This window comes from Branchiostoma floridae, chromosome 1, assembly GCF_000003815.2.
Source record: "Branchiostoma floridae strain S238N-H82 chromosome 1, Bfl_VNyyK, whole genome shotgun sequence".
Taxonomy (NCBI): Eukaryota; Metazoa; Chordata; class Leptocardii; order Amphioxiformes; family Branchiostomatidae; genus Branchiostoma; species Branchiostoma floridae.
The window spans coordinates 26,793,858-26,814,551 of record NC_049979.1 but is presented as its reverse complement, the minus strand read 5'-3'; the positions used below and the strand labels follow the sequence as shown (position 1 = coordinate 26,814,551).

Genomic DNA, 20,694 nt, shown 5'->3' with positions numbered 1-20,694 from the left:
GGCCGAGAAATACAAAGATGGATATGAGTTACGCAAATGATGACCTGATTTGCATAATCAATTAGTAAAATGGTATCATGTCTTCATGGTACATAGTGGTGATTTTATTCATGTAGGTTGTATGCATTAGAATACTATCTGATGTACATTATATAAATCTGTACATGATTTGCATAATTCATGCATAAACGCTATGGCATCAGATAGCTTCCTTTAGAATAAGACGAACTTGAATACTTGCAACGTATGTACGTTTGGACGAGTTGCTACGAAGTTTTTCAGACAGGCCATATTTAGTTTCAATGTTTTCAACAACCTGATGTTTTCAAATATGCTAACACTCAACTTTAAACCAAAACGTTTTTCAAGTTTTATTAATATATGCAATCTGAAATGCCATAACTTCACTTCAACCTAGTATTTACAACCATGAACACATGGAAAGGGTGAAATATACAATGGTGAATCTTTGCCGGCAAAAGATGTTCTGTCTAAATCAACTTTGTCCCCTTACTGTTAGCCTAATGTGAAATTTTGTCCTTTCAACTGTTATATGCGTGTATCTGATTTCCTTCTAGCAATACTAGTAATTCATGAGGTATCTGAACAAAGTATTTGTCCATTTTTGTTATGTTTTGTCAATTTCTAACTGAACTACGTTTTAAATGAATCACTATGTAAACTAATAACTAAATTGGAACAAGTAACATCTTTAGAACAGCAAAGCCACATGCCAAGCGGGTGTAAGTGTGTGCATTGTAAGCCGGTTTCTGAGCATTTTAATATCTTTTGTCACCTTCCTCAGAGCAATTTTAACTGGTTTACATGAACTGCAGCATAGGTGTCACTGCTTACAGATGTGGTCCAAAACGTATTTACCTTACGTACATACTGAGTTAATAATGCTGTCCCAAACACAAAGGACTGCATCATATACATTAACACAGCATTAATATATATTCTGTGAACAGTTAACGTTTGGGAGTGCATCTGCATGTAATTATAAGTTGTAAGCAGCTAACAACTAAATGTATGCTGCAGTACAATGTGAACCAGTCAGAATCACTCTGAGGAAGTGACAGATCTTCACCGAAACGTCAGTTGAATAAAAACATTTGGTTGTACACAAAGCACTCTTGCTATTCAGGAATTTACATACACTGTAATATTACCTATAACACAAGTATAGTGTACATGATCAAAGATGTATTTCATACCATGTAGGGATGATACAAAGAGCACATCACTGATATTGCTGACTTTACTTAAACGTTGTTGTCGATCAAAAACAGAGACCAGAGTGTCTAAGGTGAGAATGTGTTTGAAACAGATGGTAGACCTGATGACAGTATGGTGAAAGCATAGCATTTGTTAGATAGTGCACGCAGCACTCAAACAATAGCCATGTGATATTGAAAAGGAAAACTGCAACAATGTATCAGCTCTGTTTGGACACTGGAATACCTACATTCGTATGGACCACTAGGAATACACCAAAAAGTAGTTACTCAAGCAACTGGATATGGTTTTGGAAACGGTCAGACGTATCGGATAGAATCCACTATCCTTCGTCAGTGACACTGAAGTGATCTGGAAGAAACAGGTCTTTTATACTCTAACTATGAATGAAGGCAATTTCGGTCCAATGGAAAGCATTGTTTGACAATTCAGACAGAAGACAATTTTGATTCCAAAGAAAACAAAGGTAAGGCAAAATCAAGCTGAAGACAATTTGTCTGCATTCATTGTTAGAGTATAAAAGACCTGTTTCTTCCAGATCACTTCAGTGTCACTGACGAAGGATAGTGGATTCTATCCGAAACGTCTGACCATTTCCAAAACCATATCCAGTTGCTTGAGTGACTACTTTTTAGTGTATCTTATTACCTGGATGTCTAACCTACATCGACATACCACTAGGAATAATACTAACAGTTACCAAACCTTTAATTTAAACTACTGAACTCCAATACAACTTAAAGCATTGTGCAGATCCAGGATCATGTAGGGACATATGGAGGCGAATGTACATCAATTGCTACTTCATACTCACATCTGGTAGTTGGGCTACAATTAACAACCACCGCATGCTTTTAGCACTACAAAAAAAACACCCCAATGTCATCTGTACATTTTCCTTAAGTAAAGGTCACCCATTTCAAGATACATTGTTGAGTCAAGACAAAATAACAAGTTTTCACTTAATGATATATATTTACATTGTCTGGGATGATAGCTGTAACTATTGTGTATAACGTTTGCATTTATACAGAAAAAAATGCTTAAGTGAGTACAAAAGACGTTCTTTTACCTTCCAGATACAAATACACTTTACAAGTCAGAATAAAGAGCACGTCACACTACGATATAGGCTTCAAGGTCTTAAGCTCTCATCGTCCAAGCACACTATCATAAAACTTGGGTAAGTGTATGGGTCATCGTTTTTGTTTTACAACCACAAAATTTAGGTCACTGCTTACATATTATCATTGACACGTAAACTTTGATAGTCATACTCCTTAATAAATCCAGTTTTGAACTGTTTTCACTCAGAATCAAGTAAGGACAATTATTTTGATAGCAATTGCAGCTAACAAAATCGCACTTGGGACAAATATATGTGGCCTATTGGAAGATTCAAAAGTGTTTTAAGCCTTGATCTACCGAAGGCTTGTTTCAAATTAATCCTCGTTTTTTCTTGTACTCTTCCAGATTGAGCGACCGTTTGGGTGCGCCATCCTTCGGAGGTCCCACTCCCTTGGTCACGTTGATGGGCCGGGTAGCTGTACAGGGGAAAGACGAGGCATTGTCACCTGTGCAACAAATCTCTTAACAAGTAAATGCACAACATGAGAATACAATAGAACGTCAGCAACCTTGTCCAGAATTGCAGGTGTCAATGGTCTTCAAGTCGGTACGATGCAAATGTACCAGCATGCACAAAACCAACACAATTTAGACTCTAAATTAGAGATTATCAAAATTCTATACATGTAGCAAACATTACAAAAATATTTCAAACAGCAACTGTTGCACAACAAAGGTTTTAGTAGTAGTATATACTAAGTAGTAACTAATATCTTCAACTAAGAGAAAATACATTCAATAGTTTGTATGGCTTTTAAAGTTTTTAGGAAAAGCAACAAATGAAATGAGAAAAAACACACATCAAAAACTTGGAAGATAGTCAAACTAGCCTACCCTTCTCTGGTAGGTCGAGGTCAATCTTGATGTCAAAGTCGTGAGCAGAAAACAGGTCCTCGGAGTGGTCGCCCTCCCCTGGTTTGTTCTCCGTGCCCGCTGGCCCGTCGACCTCCGACTTGGCCAGCTGTGGCATCTCCTGGAGCTGTTCCTGTGAGGTGGAAGGGTGGACAGCAGGCCGCTGCTGTCAAATAACTGTCAATAACTTCACACATCCCCCCCCCCCCTAAAACACGCACCTCCTTCACCATTGAAACCCCTCTTCTGCTTCTGATTTGGTCCTACTTCTTCCATGGATCACAGGAACTATAGGATGCTAATTTCGACACCTTGGTCCAGTGTTCTCACCAGGCATGTTTTAACAGCATAGGGGAATCTTAATACAGCAAAGCTGTATGATAAATGATGTAGGTGCGAGTATTAAAGGGGGCCTGGAGGAATCCTCCCCCTAAAATCTTTTACATTCATAACCCTCAGAAACACTGTGTGACTGTTTCCTGCATTTTGAGGGGATCCCAGTAACAGCATAGGGGCCTCACATGCTGAAATGGCCTGGTGAGAACATTGGTCCATTAACCACTTGTGTATACAGTCAAACCTGCTCAAGCGACCACCTCTTCTTAGCGACCACCTGGCCATTACGACAAATTTTTCTCTGTCCCGAAAATTTTCCTCATTGACTTAAGCATTAAGCAACCTCTTCACAATGACCACCTGGCCAACATGACCGCAACTGCCAAAATTTTGGACCAAATCCCTGCCCATAACAACCGCGTCTTTTTCAAATCTTGAGGTGTCATCGATTTTCAATAATAACTAGCGCGATTTTGTGCCGAAGTCAGCCAGTTTGAGTCGGATTTTGACTACCATTACGATGTTATGCTCAAAATAAAGATGATGGCAGATGCATTTGCATGTGCTTGCTATTTGCCATTAAACACAATGGAAACCATTTAAAGTATGCATCTGGCATGTTGTGAGTCCATGCTCTTCTAACCGACAACCTGACTAAATCAACCGCTTTTGCCCGGTCCCCCGGGTGGTCGTCTTCGGCAGGTTTGACTGTAGTTATATACAGTGCTGCATACCTGAACACTGGATGAGAACTGGACTTGTAAAAACTATCTAAATCTTCTCTGATATCTGTATAATACTGAAGAGCACCGACAACTCACGTTAGGTCCTTGCAGGCCTTGGTCACCACCGTAGATCTCGTTCAATCTCTGAACAATTTTTGCAGACATAGCTGGATCCCTTCCCTGCAGACAAAATGTAATGTTAGAAGATCCACTGAATAGCAGTCTGAAGACATACAATGTAGATGTCAACATAATAAATCACATTAACTAGTTTCAATTAATGATAGCTCAAGATGATTTTTCATCTGCAATATGAGAGTTTAACATATTTCTTAAAATTCACTTGTCCATGAGACAAGTACATGAAAAATATTCTTGCCTGAACCAACTTTTTGTTTGCCCGAAATTTAAGTAACATTTTTCTATGTATTTTCATTTCCAGTAGTGGAATGCTATTGGCTCTATTTTTTCTGTGTTGACCAAAGCTTGATGCCATGACTGTGTACATGTACATGACATATGAAAGTCTCACTCATGGAAAAATCTTACTTGCCCAATTGGGCAAGTGGAGTAGGACATGTGTTTTACCTATCAGCACTTTCACTTGCCCAGGAAAATCGGGCTAGTAGACTTGTCCAACCCTGAATGTAAGTTCAAAAGGTAATCTAAAGAACAAAACCAGGGCCAGTAACAGGTAAATTTCATCAGAACACAAGGAGTTCTTAAACTTATGTCAGCCAACAACTTTTCACAAGTTTCTTCCTAGATATTCAACACACTTGGTGTGTTATGTCATAAGGCAGTTTACGGGGTATGCAATACAAATAAATGTATATACACATGCCTTGCTGATGATGGTTGGGGTGCAGTTTCTCCGGCGGAAACAGTCCATCTTCTGGGTTCTGAGTTCTTGCATCTCTGTCTTAAATGCCTCCTCTGCTTGGACCAGGTTGCGTTCTCGGTTACGCTGGTTGATGTAGCTAGGCAAGAACATGAAATTAGTCTATCATACATGTATATCAAACTGGTCCCCCCCCATGCCCAACAATGCCTGTCTAAACCTGCAAACAACAAAAGCATTCAAAGGTTTGCATGGGCACAATACTCTACAATACAGAAGTTTAAAAGAGGACAGTTACATCAACACAGTTACAGGCTAAGTGCATCTGAGCATAGTACACGCTGCAGCACAATAAGTGTTTCATACACGTCAAGTCCAACACAGTTTCACATTTTCTGTATCACCTGAGGTACCAGCCCAACTGCAGGTAGGAAAGCCCGACAAACGAAGACAATATGAGCAATTCCTATAAATGTCTGATTCCAGTATTTGAATTTTCGTCAGCAGTGCACACAAAGTGCTTTGGAATTATCCAATGGAAGCAATGTGAACACAGTAGAGCTTCTTCTGTGTTCACATTGCTTCTACTAGAAGCCCATGTGATAAGCCAGTGTCACCATGGCCGAGGCAGGATACAACTTGTGTTAACACTGACGGACAATCAAAATATCTTAGAACTTTATTATTATTATCGACAATTGTAAAGGATATTGTACGACAATTGTAAAGGATATTGTACGACAATTGTAAAGGATACAATGTGTGGCAACTTGTACATACAACACAGTTCAACTACATGTACGTACCTGATGGCTGAGATGTTTTTCTGGCGGAGACGGTTCAACTCCTCAGCCCTCTCCTCTAGCTCCTCCAGCTTGTCTGTCAGCACCTGTATAACAACAGTCATGTGAGAACATCTGCTTGGAGTTGTCATTCAATCAGTTGTTTCATACAGAAACAGTGTGATGATGTATCAGCTAGGGGGCGGGTACCGGTACAGAAAATTCAGGTCCAGGGACAGTTCATGTCCAGCTGGACCTGAACCTGGACCTAATTATCTGTGAATGGGCAGTACTCAGAACAATGGTCCATTTTGCTACAAAGGAATCTATTTGGTGGAGTATCCTATCTTTATATAAACAGTGCTAACTGCCTCTGTTAGTTAGACCAAGTCTAACTGTAAAAACTTGGTAAAAATGACTGTCAACTCTCCTTTACTTCACTTTTGTTATTTTCTTGGACCAATAAGCCTCTAAACTAGTGAACGCCTGCGTCCGTACTGCCAGTAAAATCTGTTCATTTTCTAATTGGTCCAACATCCGGTCCACTAATTTTTTTCAGGTTCCAATTTTTTGGACCGGTCCAAAAGAAAAAAAACGGTTTTGTATTGGTATGCTTTACCAGTACCCACCTCTAGTGTCGACCATGAATAAGCAGCTAGCAACTGTCATTTGAACGATAGCATGTTAGCAGGTAAAGAAATACAATATGTGCCCACCTTGGCTTTATCTGTGTCTCCTGTTGCCTCTGCCATCTCCTTTTCTTTCATCAGGGCTGTTTTCTTCATGGCAAAGTTGTATGGTGACTTCTGGAATCTCTCCTTCTCTTTAACAATCTAGGGCAGAAAGAGTTGGTTTGTAAGACTGTTTGACAATCACTACTTTCATTCAACAATTTTTTGCAATTGTATGGCTCACCGCAGCATGTAAATGATGTGATGAAGTATGTAAATGAACTTATGATTATTAAGAAAGTGATTTTTGTCACCAGCTTCATTTACATTACATAACCTAATTGCTTCAATTGTATTTCTAATTCAAATACCAGGGTTACCAACCTAGGATTGATGTGTTCAAAAATTCGTACTTTCCAAGAACTATGATCGTAGAGTGGAATTTGTTATCACAAAGTACAGCAGGGGCATCTTCTCTGGGTAGTTTTAAAGAACGCTTGCAGATAGATGTGCAAAAGCTAGGTGTGACGGGCCGTTCGGTGTAATATAACCAGCTGCTGCCGCGCCATGTGCCTGCGAAGCTGGTGTGTTACACCATATAGGCAGTTATACCGGCTATATAGATACAAAATGATACAGAAACTAAATTAATAGTGAATTTTGACACACCTGATGATCATGAGTGCATGATAATAAAAATAATTATGCTAAGTTCTCTTGAAAACAAAGAAAGAAATGAACTTACGGCCTCTATGTCATCCTCCTTGAAATCATACTTGAGTGCTCGCTGTATATCATTGTATTTGGAGTCAACTTCATCCATGAAAGGCAGTTGGAAGCCTTTAGTCATCATCTGTGGTTGAGAGAGGGAAAAAAAAACAGAGCAAAAATTAGTCAACTTTTTTTCATTATCCAATGCAAAGCCTCGTCCATGGCCTATGAGATATACATTGGGGAGACTCTATTAAACCAGGCTGGGGTTTTCACTTGAATTTGTGGGCATGGCCTCTAATCAATTCATCAGCCAATGAGAGAAACAGGTTTACCTAAAAAAAACATTCCGGGGTAGGTTGAACTAAAAACAATTAGGGTAAACAGCTTTGAACATTTAGCATTTTCTAGCATGTTCCCAAAAGAAGATAAAAAAGAAAGAATTGGCTTTACATAAAGAAAACAATCAGGGGTAGGTTAAACTAAAAACAATTTGGGTCAACAGCTTTAAGCAAGTCTATCTAAGTATGTCCACAGGGGATGATAAAAAAAGAAGAGAAATGGCTTTACATAAAGAAAACATTCGAGGGTAGGTTGACCTAAACACAATTTGGGTTTAACTTTAAGTTAGTAGCTTTGAACAAGTCTATCCAAGCGTGTCAAAGGAAGATGAAAAAGAAAAAAAATTATTTTTTTGTGTTGCCCAACAATTAACCTTTTCATTGCTCCCTAACCCCTTAACCAGTATACATTTGGCTAAAATGGCTGCCTTAGCTGGTTGAACGTTCAAGTTTGAATTACCTCTTCTCGCCACCTGAGGAACTCTGACTCAGTGAAGTCCTGGTTGGAGACAAACTCCAGGCGGAAAACTCTCTCATCTGTTGCATGCCTGAAACAGGAACATTGCACTTCTGAACACAGACTTACAGATGCTTCATCAAAGAAGAATAGACTTGTCCCTGAACTACACACAGGTACATTTTCAAGTTTGTTTTTAAACTAAAGGCATGTATTGTAGTATCTGTGCAATCAAAACATAAAAACAAAGTCACTGTTTTTTTTTTAAATTTTTCTACAATATCACATATAAAATCATTACAAGTTGAATCTGCCATATAATTTTTAATATTTCAATCTTTAAGTTTAATACACTCAGCAATATTCACAAAGTGAACGCTACTTCCCCTCATAACTTCATGTCCAACTTTTCATCCAACTTCATTTAACTTTCTGATGATCCAAGGAACATGTTCAAAAGGGATCAAATGTGTTCACTAAAATTCTTACTGAAGTTTGTTCACAGTCCATTTGTGGTGACTTTGATCCCACACTAAGCTTTGAAGATCTCTGACTGCAATGGTCAATTCTGAAATCTTTTACGTTCTGAGACTGGCTAATTTCTGGTAGACTACTGAGGAATAAGTTGGCACCCTGCTGAAAAGAGTGGACAGGGTTATTTTCAATGCCTACCTGAGTCTGAGCCCCTTATTGGTGCGAGTGCTGCCCAGCTGGTATACTTTGGCCGTCTCCACAACATCAATGATCTCTGCAATCTAGAGAAAATATCTCTCTCAGTCTCTTCTCTTCAATAGACAAATTTGGGGATGGGGATTTTGCTTCATGCACATGAGGGGATTTTGCTATCGCGCACATACTGTAAAAAGCATCTAAGTTCGCAAGGATTTAATTTCGCGGTAGCAGGAAAAAGGACTTTCCGCGGTGGTTTTGAGTTCACGATAGCACCATGCTCTGTAGTTTCTTACTGCCATGGAAAATGTTTGCGGTGGTTGTAAGTTTATTTTAATTTGCAAACATTAAACCACCGCAAAAGTCTGCATTTACAGTAATACAATGCTTTCAAATGGCACAGCGCCCACAAACATCTCCGGATATCGCGGTACAATGTGGGTTTCTATTTCTCTTTCTCTTTTACCAGAAATACAAAAGAGGACTTATTGTGCTTACAACCCTGTCGTGAACAGTCAGGGCAATAGCTGAATATCTGTTTTTCTAGGTTAGGGGAAAGTCTTTCAATTGCGTTCTGTAACTTCTGTTATCTACGGATATGTGCGATGACAGTACATGAGTAAAATCCCTGCAATCACTAAAACATATTATGTGGTTCACATTCGTAACTGGCACTGGTAAAAAAAAAACAATGGAATGACAATAGTTGTATACAGGGAGAAAACTTACTCTGTAGACAGGTTTTCCGTTGTGATTCCCAATGCCGATCCTTACGTAGCAGCCGGCAACTGCTTTCTTGAAGAATGGCATATGGCACCATCTGGAAAAAAGTGGCAAAACAGTGGATTATAAATAATGCTACAAAGTACAAGCTGCTAAGTTGGAAATCATCTACATGATTTGAGCTTTATATTTCCTTTTACACTGCGTAGCTGAAGCTTGCACAGCATTGTGTTTCATATAGTTTATTTTGTTTGAAACTTATTCTTAAGCTAGTCTCTTCCTTGAGCTGTAGACATGTAAAAATGATTGTTTGAGAATGTCATGATGACTCAAATTTTTACATGTCCTTGCGACAAGGAGAGAATGCTGTGTCTGGTTACCTGACCGACCCTAGCAAAAACCTATCCACCCACCTCTCTAGCTTGTGTCTGGAAAGTCGGATTCGGTTGATGTCGTCTTTGCTACCAATCATCTGGGGTCGCTTCTCTGTCCTACGAGACAAACACAAGACAAATTATTTACTTTTAACTCTGTATATGGGAAAGGCTTGTCATCGGCACAGTGTACCAAATTCTTTTTAACTTAGCTTGCCCTGCAAGTATTAGTGCTGTGTAAATATACACCAGACAGGAACAAGACTAGTAAAAATGTATAGCTTCTGACAATTACAAACATTTAATGTTGGGAAAAAGTTCCAGATTTGCAAAAGCGTACTTCTTAACCTACATTCTCCTTTTTGCTCAGAATTTCTGGTCATAAAATTGCACAATTGTTTTTGTGTCTATTGCTGAGCCTTAAGTTTTTGTTTACTACTGTTTATATGAAAATTTCAGAATGATGTACATTTTAAAATTGCTTGTAGGATTTATGCCAATATTCAATTTTCATATAATAGAATTTTTAAAAAGTATTTATGACACACATTTGTAAACCTGAAAATCAGGACCTGAATATAGCTCACAACCAGAACATAGATACAGTATAGGTATGCAGCAGTAAACAAACATACTGGCACTTCAAAAGATCTTTGAAAATAAAGACAAAAAAGCTTCCTCTTACTCTTCCTCTTCCTGATCAGATACAGCATAGGAAGCATCGCTCTTGGAGACCTCAGACTCATCAGAGCTACTGTCACTGTCATCATCATCACTGTACACATCACTGGCCTTCAGGGGTGGCTTCTTCGCCTGCAGAGCTTCATCTTAAGGGCAAAGGAACCTTAGATTAGTCTCATGGGTTGGACATGTTTTGAAATATCTACTTAGAAACAAACTGGCCCGAACCAACTTTTGTATCACCATTTTATACTTCAGTATAGTAGCTGCTTACCTCCTTAACAGAATACTATACTGTTTCGCAATTTAACTGTCATTTTAGTAGTGTTTGGTCCTATATTAATATGATGTTAACTAGAGTTCAACGAACACATACCTTTGCCAAATAAACCAGGTTTGTTATGTAGAATGATGTCTGTAGACATAAATGTGTTACTCATTACATTTTATTTTATATGCCTGGAGTTGGTTCATAACATTTCGCCATTGCTTATGCAAATTAGATCCCTATGCAGATTAGACTTACATAATAATATTAAATTGTATCAAGCATCATTTGCATAATAAATGTGTATTGATATTTCCTTCTTTCTTAGCTAAAAATGTGACAAGTTTGAAAGTCCTATAAGGAAAGCAGTGGATTTACAAACTTTTCTCAGTAATTATGCAAATTAGCAGTCGATTTGCATAATTATAATTCCATCATGTAAGTCTTCCCTTTGGCTATCTACATACCAAAAACCATGACGATCCGTCAACACGTTTATATTTTCTCATTAATTATGCAAATGAGGCCATCATTTGCATAATTAATATGCATTGATATTTCTCTCTTCCTCATCTATATATGTGACAAGTTTGAAAGTCCTATCATGAAATGCAGTGGATTTATAAACTTTCCTCATTAATTATGCAAATTAGTTGCTGATTTGCATAATTGGTATTCCATTGTGTACATTGTTACTTGGGCTATCTACATACCAAAAACCATGACGATCCATCAACACATTCTCGAGTTATTCTCGTCCAAAGTTTGAAAGGAAATTGGCGACTGCAGTTCCAAACAAGCCGCTAGCGGGTCCAAACTTAAAGCACTTACTCTCTGCACCAAGGGCTATCTACCACTCAAAAATCATAACCACAGCAGGTCCAGAACACAAGATAAAAAAATTGAGGTTTTGCTGCAGTACCTTTGCAAGCCGCTAGGGGGCCCATTATCAAACTTGACCTTTGTTTTCCCGACCCCTACCCACCTACCAAATATTATTGGGATCCATCAAAGGCTTCTTGAGTTATACTGTTAACACACAGACAGACAGACAGACACACAGACTCACAAGCCTAAAACATAACCTTAGCCATTCTGGCAAAGGTAATAATAATAAAAAAATCTCAGTGCTGTCTGGATTTCTAAAAGTCCCTTTCCAGGACACAGTGACAACCACATTCTTGAAGTTAGCAAAAACATTTCTGTCTTTGAACCAATCATGCAGTTTCTGAGATGTTAGCATTTCATTTTGTTGCCCCTAACATAGTTACAGAACAAAATCTACTACTACAGTCAAACCTGTACATGTGACCACCTCTACATGAGAACCCCCTGGCCAAAGTGACCACTTTTTTGCAGTCCCTTACGTTAAATAAGTTTTCCCATTTATACAAGCATTAAGAAGAATCCTGTCTAGGTGACCACCTGTCCAGTGGCTACACAGACAACATCTTATTGGTTCATTGGGTGGTCTTTTGGGGCAGTTTTGACTGTATCTGTCCAAGACTACGTCAAACATGGTCACAGCTAGCAGGCCCTACATCCATATACTGACCAGTCCACTCTCCTGGAGGAACCAGGCCTTCAGTAGACAACATAATCGATGCCGAGCAAATAGAGAAACAAATAGAAGAGTAAAGTAAAGTTGACCACTGAAACAAAGAGACTTGTGAAATCAGGGACAAAAGATGGCACACAGCTTTGGTAAGTCTGATTTTCAAGAAAAAAAAATTGACAAGAAATAACATCGACTATCATAATTCCACCAGGTGGCATAATACCGCCACCCCAAAAATCGTTAGTATAGAGATCTTGTCAAGATTGTCTTGAACACCGAATGTTAAATATCCTAAATGTAATACAATTCAGATATTTAGGTGTTGAAGACAATCTTGAGAAGGCCTCTATAACAACGTTTTCGGAGGTGGCGGTATAATGACACCTGGTGGAATTATGCGAATGTATGTTAACTCTTCCACAAAAATACACCAACAACGTACTTTTCTTCTGTTTCTGCTCTCGCTGAGCCTTGAGTTCTTCAATGGCTAAAGACTTCTTGTCCTTCTTGGAGTCGACAGTCCGCCTGCGTTCCTTACTCCGGGTGGCCGTGACTGAAGCTTCCTCTTCTTCACGCTGTTTTTTCTCCTTCTCTCTCCTCTTTTTCTTCTGCTCTTTCTTTGCCTTTCGGAGTTTCTTCTCGATTTCAAATCTGAAAGGGAGGGAGCACCATGTTTAGGAGAAAAACGTGCATATAATAGATGAACAAACATATGCCATAGGCATAGTTAGCTAAAAACGTGTTTTACTCTAGTAAGTACCGTTTGAATCCGCAAAAATGTGTTAACTTGAACATATAATAATAAACATTGCATCAATGTCTTTACATAAGCCTCATACATGCAAAGTACTTCTGTATTTTCTTGATTAAACTATGCAACCAAATCAAAATATGCATCCCCCATTTGGGGAAAGTCTTAGACATATCTGTTAAGACTGAAATGTAAAATGGAAAACTCAAAAGCACCGGTACCCCTTTTGAACCAGATAAACTAAAATTGATGATTTTTTTCTCTTTGCCCTCGAGTCTACATAATGTCCTTGATCATTGGCTTCCCCACTGGCATTGTCTCTACAAACTTGTGAACTGCCTACCACCACAAGTTACAAAATCAATCTGAATAGAAGAAATATTGTATATGAAAAATGTGTATATTATTCCTAGAAGTGTAACATCATTTGCCTAATTCGACCTATTTTTCTCATTCATCTGTGCAATAACCTCAAATCAAGTACTGTAAAGGCAGAAATGTTCGCGGTGGATTCATGTTCGCGGTTTTCGCAGCGACCACTTAACAGCGAACTTAAAACCATATCGAACATTTTTCTATGATGGTATTAGACTGCAGTCTATGGTGTTACCGCGAAATTAAAACCACAGCGAAAAGTCGTTTTTTTTCTGCTACCGTGAAATTAAATCCCTGCAGACTTAAATGCACTTACAGTATGTGCCCTAGTACCTTGCAACACCTTTTAAATTTAGTTTAAAAAGAGTGTACTTTATGAGAGAAAATATGACATAAGCCGTGGTACATGTAAGTTTCTTACCTTGTCTTCAGGACTTCTCTCTTTTCAATTCTGTTGAAAAGTTCCTGTTCTCTCTCCTTTTCTGTCATCTGCTCCAGCCTGGCCCTGTCTTCATCGTCTCCCATTAGGTCATCGTCATAACCGTCGTTGAACTGTTCGTTGTCGGATCCACTTCCAGAGTCTGACCCACTGTACGAGCTGCTACTGTCAGAGTCCGAAACCTCTCCTGGAAGAAGATATGAGCAAGAATTAACATGGCAAGTCATTGAAGATATACGGTAAAATCTATAAAATCTTTAATGTACTATAATATATATACTGTAAAATACATAATGGTGCAAAAATAGCCCTTTTTTGTGCACAAAGCTGTGAAGTTCTTGTCTACTGTGTGTATCTGGCCTACCCCCATGAGGCATAGCCAAAAATGAAGTCCCTAGAGATGCATTAGTTTACTACTGCATGATGGAAGTTTTAAAACATTTTTAAACAAAGCTCAACACAAAAAGTTTCCCTCGCCCATGTAGTGTTGCCAAATCTTGGACTTGACTTTGCTAACAACTGCTTTATCCCTCATAACAACAGACAACATCATAGTGTACTATAACACTAGTTTGAAATTCTAAAACTAGAAAAATATTTGCGTGATAACTTCAAAATTAAGCATACCTTCTTCAGGTTCAGAGTCCTTTTCTGAGTCAGAGCTGTCTGACAGGGCTCGTCTTTGCTGCTTTTTCCCTGCTTTGCCTTTGCCCTTCTTCTTACTTTTACTACCATCCAGGGTCCACTGGAAGTACATGGTGACAGATATCCATTAGTGTTTACATGTAAAATTGCATGTTGGCATACTGTAAATGCAAAACTTTTGAGGTGGCTTAATGTTTGCGGTTTTTGCAGCGGCCGCTTCACTGCGAATTTAAAACTACCGCGAACATTTTTCCATGGCAGGAGACTACAGTGCATGGTGTTACCGAGAAATTAAAACCACCGCGAAATGTCCATTTTCCCGCTACCGCGAAATCAAATCTCCGCAAACTCAAATTAATTTACAGTATACTTTCCATGCAATTCAAAAAATATACCTGCAAATCATACACAGTCAGCAGTTGACACAAAAACAGCATGCCACAATTTGATCTTTTTTCAGCGGTAATTTCACAATCCATGGAAATGTTTGGATAGTTAAGAACTTATTCCTGGCATTTGGCTTTCCTTTGGAACTGAACCTTTACTTTTAAACAAGTCCAGTTCCGATGTAAAGCTATGCAGCACTGCATTATGTAGGACAGAAATACAATAATAAAAAAGCTTACGTCATCATCATCATCCGATGTCTCTGACTCGGAAGACACAGGAGCAGGGTCTGCTGGTTTCTCCTCTGGTTCAGGACTACTCCTCTTCCTCTTGGCCAGCTTGGACCACTCCTACATTGAAAATTATTACAAGGAACAAAGACTGAGTCACACATTCAATGATTGATTTGCAAATTGGCTAATATATTACAGTAAATGCAGAAATGTCCGCAGTGGTTTTAATTTATGTTCACGGTTTTCGCGGTTACCACTTCACCGCAAACTTAAAACCACCACGGACAATTTTCCACTATTCATTGTATGGAAGCCCATGTATCAGATTCATACAGTCCGGAATATACTGTTTCACTCAAAACACTGGAATGACATATTGTTTACTAATTTGACTAAAGTTGGTGACATAAAATCAGTATTTGAATCCCATGAAAATTATATCAAATACTGAATTATTCATGTGGAAAAATTATTAACATCACGTATTCATTGTGTTTTACGGTTTTTAAGGACTTATACATGATCATAAATGATAAAATGCAAATTTACAGCAAACTAAAGTTCTTTTCATGAAATTTGTTCTTCTTTCAGTAGTGGGAGCGCATGTTTCTTTGAGTGGCAAATTTATGAGACCTGATGATTAAATCATGGAAAGATAGGCAGGGTGGAACATGTACATTCTCGGTAAAACTAAGGGCGAACAAGTCGTGTAAATCATATGTAACCTTACATGTACAGCTATGCTATGCATCATATAGTTCATAGTGTGAAGACTTCTTGAAATCAATTATGATCAGGGTGCGGATTTTAGTCTACAACAACACTTGAGTAAGTTTCCGTTCCCTTTAGCTCTCCAGTGATGTCACAAAGGTAACGCAAGCACCAGTATCAAGTCAGACGTGTGGAGGACAGTGCGTTTTTTCACACCAACCAAGATTTGCACTTTCAAAAATCTCTGCACAGAGACAGGCGGCCATGTTCAACAAAGCACGCACTGCTAAGGCACTGCTTTACACGACATCACGGCCCCTTAGAACACAATTTCCTCACAGGATTTGTGCTAAAGTAGTCTCTACAGAAGGTGGGAGGCCCACCTTGTCTAAATCTTCATCGCTACCGCTGTCATCGCTGTCAGAATCGAGCAAGACTTGCGACTTCTTGCGTTTCACCATCTTCATATCGTCCCAAAATGTTTGCCACTTCCTTCCCACAATGCTTTGGGTGAATTTTAATGACGCATGCGCAATATGGTAGGTCAAAGGTTAAACTTCCCGTCATGCAACATTTTCCAGGAACAACCACTTGGGCAGGTGAGAGGGGGAATGAAATCTCTATTCATGGAAAATAAACGTTTCTAGCCAAGTACAGTACGAAAAATGGACGTCATGTAATCTAGAACTCTTGAGTTTCATGTCTGAGATATCTTTGGTAACGTCCAAGCCAGAAGAGAGGAGCGATCTGACTGTACATGTGTGCAGTCTTCATCTGATGACTCATTTAGTGGTTTGTTGACATGGTCACTGTACACAGAGATGTCACGAGATGACAAGCTAAAGGGCTGTCTTAAGCAAATTAATCTCGCTGGCTCATCAAGAGAGTTGCTGGGTGATTTTGGAGTCATCTAGGTGTGTATGGTGACCTATGCCCTTATAGCTCCAAAGTCAGCAGTTCTGAAAGTACCACAACTACAACTCCCAAGGGAAGACCTGAAAGTGTGTTTGGAAGACACCTATAATAATGAATGAAGAGGATGTGAAGGCTGGGTATGTTCACCAGCATGCAATCGAGGTGGTGGACTTTAGCTCCCAATATGGCTACGACGGCAGCATGTCCTATGTGGCCTCAAACCTGGCGGGACCGCCCAACGTCTTTCCCGGGTACGGCGACTTCACGCAGGCTTGCGTATTCCGCACCTACGGACCCTGGTGGAAGAGTTGTCCGTCCGCACGGAAGCCTATCAACCGCGCCCCGATAACATTCCGCAGCCAGGACTACATTGAGCTCCTGTTTGAAGAGAGGGTGTATCCGAGTCGGATCGACATCTTCGAAACCTACAATCCCGGTTCCGTGGTGAAGATCCTTGCGTGCAACACCTCTCCGAAAGACTTCGAGGAACTGGACCCTCCCGAGGACGTGGAATGGGCGACACTGTGGGCGGGGCAGCCAGAGAGCTTACCCGCCAGGCCCAGGGAGTTCTCGCCACCTCTCAACCCATGTCCGTTCGCCACCAATCTGATCCGCTTAGAGGTCAACCAGAAGCTCTTGGAATACTACACTGAACTGGACGCGGTGAAGCTCTACGGTATCCTCGAGTGTAAAGAGCTCCAGAACTCGTCTGACCATCCCAGCAGACATCTCTACCCCGACCCAGGGATCTCCGCTACAGAGAAGATGCTCAGAGACTTGATGCTCGTCGACAAGAAGAGTGCGCCCGGGAATAACGGTTACTTTGACATCCTCCCCAGCGAGGTTATCCAGTTGATACTTAGTTATCTGGATATGCCAAGCCTTTGTAGTGCAGCGTTGTCTTGTAGCTTTTTGATGCACCACTGTTACGACCCGCTCCAGTACACTGACTTAGACTTGCAGCCTTACTGGTCCCAGGTAGATGACTACGTACTCAAGTGCCTTCAAATCCGCTGCTCACACCTGCAGCAGTTAAGCCTTTCCTGGTGCGGTAGATACGATATGATAAAGGGTCGTACGTTTAACGAGTTTCTAGAGCACTGTGGCAGCGAGCTGACGTGCCTTAGGCTCGCCTGTTCTCGGTTTCTCTACGCAGATTGTCTAAGAGCCGTAGGGGTTAGCTGTCCACTGTTACAGGAGCTTGACCTGTCATCGTGCACTTATCTGCATGACACAGCCTTTCAACAGGTGGCAAACTTCACGTCCCTGAGAAGGTTGAATCTGTATCGCACCAGCGTTGTTGGAAGCACTGTCAGATCCATCATCAGAAACAACCCAGGGTTAGAGTACTTGAACCTGGGAGGTTGTAAGAGTTGCGACGGCATGGATGACGTTGCGATTGACCTTGCTCAACACTGCCCCCAGCTGAAAGCTGTAGATTTCTGGCGATGCAGGTCGCTGACCAACATTGGGCTGAGGGCGCTGGCTAGCGGCTGCAGCCTGCTGTTGGAACTTGACCTCGGTTGGTGTCCCGAGTTACGCTCCAACACGGGCTGTTTCGTGTCCCTCGCACAAAGCTGCCACCTGTTGAAAAAGCTGTTTGTCACCGCTAATCGAACGGTCAGCGACAATGACCTATTCGCCCTGGCTAAACACTGCAGGGACTTAGAACAGCTGGACATCCTGGGGACACGGATGGTATCTCCGGACGGTGCTCTCGCTGTTCTAAACTCCTGCAAGAAGCTGTCCTTCTTTGACATATCTTTCTGTTCTCAGTTGGACTTTGCTATGGTTTATAAATGGAAGATGGCATTCCCGGATGTTGCTCTCAGAAAAAGCTTCCAAAATACCTAGATGTCAATGTTTTGGGGTTACAAGTATGAAATAAGTGTATTCTACAGAAAACAGGGTTATTTGTATATTTGATAATTTAAGAGAAGTCATCAGTAAGCAGATTATTCTTAAAAGATGTGTAAAAAATTATGTCAAATAATCAGAATATTTTATCTCTACTCAGATTTTATAAAATACAGACTATGCAAACAGAGCACTTGGGTATAATTAAGTGTTTCATAGATGCATGTATAGAATATATATAGCAATTACATGTAATAGATGAATAAGAATTTAATTTTGATTTAGGTGTTCATCATATGTGACATCAGTATAATAAAAAGTTTTAGTGAAAGCTAGTTGCTTTGACTCAGATTAAATGTAATTTTACAATTACAAATCTACATGTACAGTCAAAACTGCCCGAGAAGTCTAACTTGTATGGGACCACTAAAAAGTTGTCACTAAGGCCATGTTGTCCTTATGTAGATGTGGTCACATGTACATGTTTGACTTTTATCATTACACAAGACAATACCAGGCACTCTAGGTGCGGTAGCATAATGACTTTAAAGTAATAAGTTTTGAAACCGCTGTGAAAGACAGTATAAATTATTTTGTGTAAACGTCTAAGTCCATTGAATACTACTGAAATTTTGTGATGTAAGCAGTTTAATTTTTATTACTACCGTATGGTATTTTGTGTACAATCCTCATGTTGGATAACTGGTATGGGTCATCCCCATATTATTAATCAGAGATGTAGTTGCTCAGGCCTATACTACTACATGTAGTAAGTTGGACCATTTGTATCTTATTGTGTAAGTTATTACAGGTAATTCAAAGCAAATAGATTACTAGTCATGATATTGTAAGTTCAGGTAGCCACATCATTAAGTGACAAAGTTTATATCAGGGATGTATATTGTCAAATGAATTAATCATATGTCAAAGTGGTTAAACTGATGATAGCAGAATATTGTTCGAGTTCATAATAAAGAGACCTTACGGTACATTTAGCATGAAAGCTTGCCTGTCATTCATTTAGGTTACAGTTACTTTTTTATTGTCGTTATGCATTACTTAGGGCAACATAGCATAGAAGCTTTTCCTACCATTTCTTTGCAAAGAAATCATCTCTCAAGAATTGCCTGGAGTTTTCCTAAATAGTATACAAAAAATTATAGGAGAACAGATTATAAAAAATATGATACCTAATTCATTTCCAAAGTCAAAGTAGATATGAAAGGATTTATTGTTTGATATACAGTCAAACCTGTATTAGCGGCCACCTTTGCATAACGGCCACCTGCCCATAGTGGCCACTTTTTGTCGGTCCCTTGGATTCGTAATGATTAAGAAATAGGCTTAGCGGCCACCTGTCCAACGCGGCCACGGCCACACGATTTCCGGTCCCGCAGGTACAAAAACACTGCCGATAACGGCCACGCGGACCGCTGATCTATGTTTCGGCACGCGATCGGCTATATACAGCTGCCGTATGGTCACCCTACGCCGGATTTAAAACCTCTTTGATTTATTTTCAAAACAAAACTTCGTAAACTGGCGCTACCCATACCCGCCGACAAACGAGGTCATATAAGGTAAATAGACGACACCAATATTACGGAGGTAAATTGCGTTAAAGATACGTTCTAATACACTACCGCTTAGGTTAATTTTCATCACAAAAACTTTCTGAATGAATTGTTACAAAGACAAAATAATATGAACTTCAGGCTATGGTGGATTTTTCTTACATTTATTAAGAGATAAGTCTAAAATGACGAGACTTTTCTTGTGAGTACCACATTAGCATAATGGGCGAACCTGACGTGTGAACGCGGGAGGGAACACACGGACGGCGAAGTATCAAAGGATACAAGACTAAAGATCAAAGAAATATGACGATACCGGTCTCTTCAGACAATATAAACTGTAGAACATTTAAAACTTTTTATAGCTTTTATTTTCTTAATACATATAGTGTAAAAATCATTGCAGTACATGTACAGTACTGTATTATGTGAATAAAGATCAGTGGGTACT

General features: G+C 39.7%; 2 protein-coding genes across 6 annotated transcripts; one reads left to right on the top strand and one right to left on the bottom strand.

The window, feature by feature from the left end:
- Nucleotides 1–1,929: 1,929 nt before the first annotated feature.
- LOC118414320 (RNA polymerase-associated protein RTF1 homolog) lies at nucleotides 1,930–16,446 on the bottom strand. Of its 5 annotated transcripts, none has more exons than XM_035818299.1 (18): nucleotides 16,281–16,446; nucleotides 15,193–15,303; nucleotides 14,549–14,666; nucleotides 13,904–14,108; nucleotides 12,799–13,007; nucleotides 12,354–12,380; nucleotides 10,535–10,676; nucleotides 9,889–9,966; nucleotides 9,482–9,572; nucleotides 8,756–8,838; nucleotides 8,087–8,174; nucleotides 7,320–7,427; nucleotides 6,620–6,736; nucleotides 5,928–6,010; nucleotides 5,125–5,260; nucleotides 4,377–4,460; nucleotides 3,202–3,385; nucleotides 1,930–2,783 (listed from the first exon to the last, which is right to left on the bottom strand). In XM_035818299.1, exons 1-18 carry the CDS (start codon nucleotides 16,362–16,364, stop codon nucleotides 2,677–2,679), a joined length of 2,055 nt encoding a protein of 684 aa, XP_035674192.1. In that variant the 5' UTR covers nucleotides 16,365–16,446; the 3' UTR covers nucleotides 1,930–2,676. The 5 variants fall into 5 exon arrangements, with proteins under 5 accessions (XP_035674192.1, XP_035674201.1, XP_035674227.1 ...); XM_035818308.1 differs by having other exon boundaries at nucleotides 3,202–3,382; XM_035818334.1 differs by having other exon boundaries at nucleotides 3,202–3,352.
- Nucleotides 16,447–16,620: 174 nt separating this feature from the next.
- On the top strand, nucleotides 16,621–18,766 carry LOC118414346 (F-box/LRR-repeat protein 4-like). Its single transcript, XM_035818346.1, has one exon. The coding sequence runs from the start codon at nucleotides 16,924–16,926 to the stop codon at nucleotides 18,664–18,666; it is 1,743 nt and encodes a 580-aa protein (XP_035674239.1). The 5' UTR covers nucleotides 16,621–16,923; the 3' UTR covers nucleotides 18,667–18,766.
- Nucleotides 18,767–20,694: the final 1,928 nt, after the last annotated feature.

What these genes read in the sequence shown, in the direction of transcription:
- LOC118414320 (XM_035818299.1), bottom strand. Translation starts at nt 16,364, where the DNA reads ATGAAGATGGTGAAACGCAAGAAGTCGCAAGTCTTGCTCGATTCTGAC. An exon ending in GGACTCTGAACCTGAAGAAG is followed by an intron (nt 14,109 to 14,548) that starts GTATGCTTAATT and finishes ATCTTCTTCCAG; the next exon opens with GAGAGGTTTCGGACTCTGAC. An exon ending in CCCCAACCATCATCAGCAAG is followed by an intron (nt 4,461 to 5,124) that starts GCATGTGTATAT and finishes TTTTGTCTGCAG; the next exon opens with GGAAGGGATCCAGCTATGTC.
- LOC118414346 (XM_035818346.1), top strand. Translation starts at nt 16,924, where the DNA reads ATGAATGAAGAGGATGTGAAGGCTGGGTATGTTCACCAGCATGCAATC.